The sequence below is a fragment of the Vombatus ursinus genome, unplaced genomic scaffold (assembly GCF_900497805.2).
Source record: "Vombatus ursinus unplaced genomic scaffold, bare-nosed wombat genome assembly UNPS02014768.1, whole genome shotgun sequence".
Lineage (NCBI taxonomy): Eukaryota > Metazoa > Chordata > Mammalia > Diprotodontia > Vombatidae > Vombatus > Vombatus ursinus.
In genome coordinates this window covers 34,369,180-34,372,997 of record NW_020954546.1, presented here as the reverse complement: position 1 = coordinate 34,372,997, position 3,818 = coordinate 34,369,180, and the positions used below count along the sequence as shown (strand labels likewise).

Sequence of the window (3,818 nt, the reverse complement as noted above, 5' to 3'; positions counted from 1 at the left end):
GAAGTGAAGGCTGTTGCCTAACTTGGTATCTCCCATCACCTCTTGGTTCTGGGGTCTGTTGCCTTCTGTCATTCTGGATTTCTGGGGACTGAGGCCTAACTTGATGTCTCCCATCATCTGAGATATCTGGGTTGTGCTGCCCACGTTGGCTCCTTTCTTCATCTCTTGGAACTGAAGTCTCCTGTCTAACTTGGTATCTCCCACCATCTCTTGGTACTGGGGTCTGCAGTCTATTTTGGTGTCTTCCATCATTCCAGTTTTCTGAGGACTGATTCCTAACTTGGCATCTCTCATTATTTGAGATTTCTGGGGTCTGCTGCCTATTTTGGCTTCTTCCATAATCCCTTGGAACTGAAGTCTCCTGTTTAACTTGGTATCTTCCATCACCTCTTGGTGCTGATGTCTGTTGTCTTCTGTCACTCTGAATTTCTGGGAGCTGAGGCCTAACTTGGTGTCTCCCATCATCTGGGATTTCTGGGGTTTGCTGCCTATGTTGGCTTCTTCCATCACCCCTTTGAATGGAAGGTTGCTGTTGAGCCTGATGTCTCTCATCCTCTCTTTCTCTTGTGGTGTGGTATCTCCTCTCATCCCTTGGTATGGGGGTCTGTCGTCTAATTTGGTCTGTTCTATCATTCCAGATTTCTGGGGTCTGTTGCCTACGTTGGCTGCTCCTGTCATCCTTTGATAGTGGGTCCTGTTCTGTAGTTTGCTGTCTTTCATCCTTGATTTCTGGTGACTGAGTTCTAACTGGGTGTCTTTTATCATCCTGTAGTTCTCTTTCTGATTGTATAACTTGGTGTCGTCTATCATCCTGGATTTCTGGGGACTGTGGTCTAACTTTGTGTCTCCCCTCATACTTTGGCACTGAGGTCTGCCGTCTCACTTGGCATCTTCCATAACCTTGCATTTCTGGAGACTCTGGTCTATTTTCATGTTCCTCATTATCCTGGGTATCTGGGGCCTGCTGCTTATCACACCTATCATCTCTTGGTTCTGAGGTCTGCTCTCTCTCTTGTAGTCTCTCATCATTCCAGGGATCTGATGTTGCTTGTCTGTCTTGGTGTCTTCTTTCATTTTGAGCTACTTGAATCTGCTGTCTATTTTGGCTTCTATCATCCCTTGGTGCTGGGATCTGCTGTCTCCCCTGTTGCCTCTCATCACTCCAAGGGTCCGTTGTCTGTTGTCTAACTTGGGGTCTGTCATTATCTCTTCCTACTGTAGTCTGATCTCTCATTTGGTCCTGCTCATCATTTTGGGGTTGTGGGGTTTGCTTTCTAAATTGTTGTCTCTCATCATCCCTTGTTGCTGGGATCTGATATCTAACTCTTGGCTGCCCATTATTTCTAGAAGTTGGCAGCTGCTCTCTTATTTGGGCTCTTGCTTCTTCTTTTTCTGATACAGATTGATCTCTAACATATTGTCTATCATCATCCTTTAATGTTGGCTGTTGCCTGCTCACATAATATTTCTTCTTGTGACTAAGTAACTGGCTCTGATCTCTTTCTTGGCATCTCTCATCATATCTTGCTTCTAAATCTTCATCAGTCTCATAGAATTCTGGAACATCTCTTGGATATGATGTTTGATTTCCCCCTTGGTATTTTCCATCATCTCTTGGTTCTTGAGATTGCACATTCACTTGATGTCTCCTTTCCTCCCAGGCTCCTGGGATTTGGCCACTCACCTGATATCTCCTATCATACCTTACTTCTGGGGACTGTTCTCTCACTTTGTACCTCCCATCATCCCTTGGACTTGGAATCTGATCTCTCACCTGATGTCTCTCATCATATCTTAGTCCTGGGGTCTGCTCTCTCACATGGTATATACTATCATTCCTTTGCATTGGGATCTCTTCTGTGACTTGATGGTACCTATTGTCTCTTGGTGTTGGAAGAGTTTCTATAAAATGTCTTTTCCCACTGTCCCTTTGTCCTGATGTCTGCTCTGTGACCTGGTGTCTCCAATCATCTTCTGGTGCTGGTGTCTGCTCTTTAACTTCATGTCTCTTATCACATCTTGAAAATTGACTCCTATCTCTGACATGGTATTTCCCATCATCTTCATTACCTGGGCCCTGTCTCTCAGAATTTCCAAGTATTGATGTCTCACCTCTAATGTGGCAATTTCCACTGGCCCTTGTTGCTGTGCTCTCGTCTCTTACACGGATCCTTGTTTCTGCCCTGGATTCTTTTTGATCAGCAGTCACTCTGTGCTGCCCAGCATCCTGAGGGGTTTGGGGATGGTCATTCCCACGATCTCTCCCATTGTTGGTTGTTGCTGGGAGTTCATTGCTTCTTGGCGGTGTCCCTTCTGCTCTCCCTTCTTGTGACTCTTGTGACTCAGATCTTCTCCCCCCTTCCTCTATTGCTGGGCAGAGGAGAGGTTGAATGCATGCATAACAGGCTTTCACCACACTGAAGACCAGTAAAACAAATTCACTGAAGTCCACTGTGCCATCACCATCTTTATCCAGGAGTTGGAGGATTTTGTCAGCTGTCTCTGAATGACCAGGTTTCTGTAAGAAAGTAGGAAAAAATTGTTAACTATGAACCATTTCTCTTGTTGGTATGCATTCTACCATCTAATATACTTATCAGGAGTTGTTTGTCTTTTTATGTATTTAGTTTTGATGATCAGGAATGGTGATTACAACAGAATATGGAACTCCTGGTGTGAAATCTCCTCCCATCAATTCAGATCATCACCTCATGATCTTAGATAGTTCCTTGAGGGGACTAAGAGGTTAAGTAACTTGGCCCCTAATAGATTATGACTTCAGATCAGATCCTTCCTAATCAAAGGTTGGCCCTATATCTACCATGCCACATTGCTTGAGACCTTTTACATGGAGTCCTGCATTGGTTCCATATTTCAGCGTACAACCTCGGCTTTTCCTACCTTTTCAGTCTTCTTATACTTTACCCACCTCCATTTACTCTGTAATCTAGTGACACTGGCTTCCTTGATGTGCCTTGCATCTCTCTGGTTTAGGCTGAGAACTTTGGCTGTGCCCATGCTTGGAATGGTCTAGCTCCTCATTTCTGCCTCCTCATCCCTATTTCTTGGCTTCTTCCAAGTCTGCAAGAAGCCTTTCCCAGTCTTTCTTAATATTAGTGCCTTCCTTCCAAGACTGCCCCTCAATTTATACTGTATACAGCTTGTTTGAACACAGTTGTTTGCATGTTGTCTCTGCCATTAGACTCTGAACTCCATGAGAGCAGAAACTCCCCCCCCCCCTTCTTTGCATCCCCAGTATTTATCACAGTGCCTGGCACAAAGTAGGCATGTAACAAATGCTAGTCAATTGACATGCTGAGTCTGTTTTCCTATTTTGTCCCTGGCCAATGAAATACATGTTACAAAGGAATGAAACAATGTTGGACATTTTTCACACTGATCACTAGTAAGTAAAAGCAAATAACATGTCAGAAATGAACCGAGAGTCAATCAGAGAATTCCCAGTGCAGGGAACTGTGGGCCTTTTTACCTGAAGGGCTTCTCCAAATTCTTCTTGTAGTAGCTGTTTCAATTCTTGCTTACTCAGTCTCTGGCATCCTTCATCCCTCCGTGCATTTTTGTAGAAAACATCGATAACATTAATGATACCTTTGAGGAGTTGAGGCATATTTTTGTCTTCCCAGTGGGATTGTACCTGAAGTGAGAAATTATAGAAAAATATTTACTTCTAGTGTATCTTTTTTTTTTTTACTCATCCCTCTCCATCTCCCAGAGGCTGATGCACTGTGATAGAAATGTTCTCTTTTGTAGGACAGAAATCCAGCTGACATTTAAAATGAAAGGAGAAGCTTTTCAGG

General features: G+C 43.8%; 1 protein-coding gene across 1 annotated transcript in view; it reads right to left on the bottom strand.

Moving 5' to 3' along the window:
• Nucleotides 1-3,018, bottom strand: part of LOC114042951 (trichohyalin-like) — an 11,050-nt gene extending 8,032 nt beyond the window's left edge. Inside the window, exons 1-2 of the mRNA XM_027861728.1 lie at nucleotides 2,902-3,018; nucleotides 23-2,518 (exon numbers count right to left, since the gene is read on the bottom strand). Of these exons, the coding sequence (XP_027717529.1) occupies nucleotides 23-2,518; nucleotides 2,902-3,018 (2,613 nt within the window). The remainder of the gene's footprint in view (nucleotides 1-22; nucleotides 2,519-2,901) is intronic.
• Between the last annotated feature and the right edge of the window lie 800 nt (nucleotides 3,019-3,818).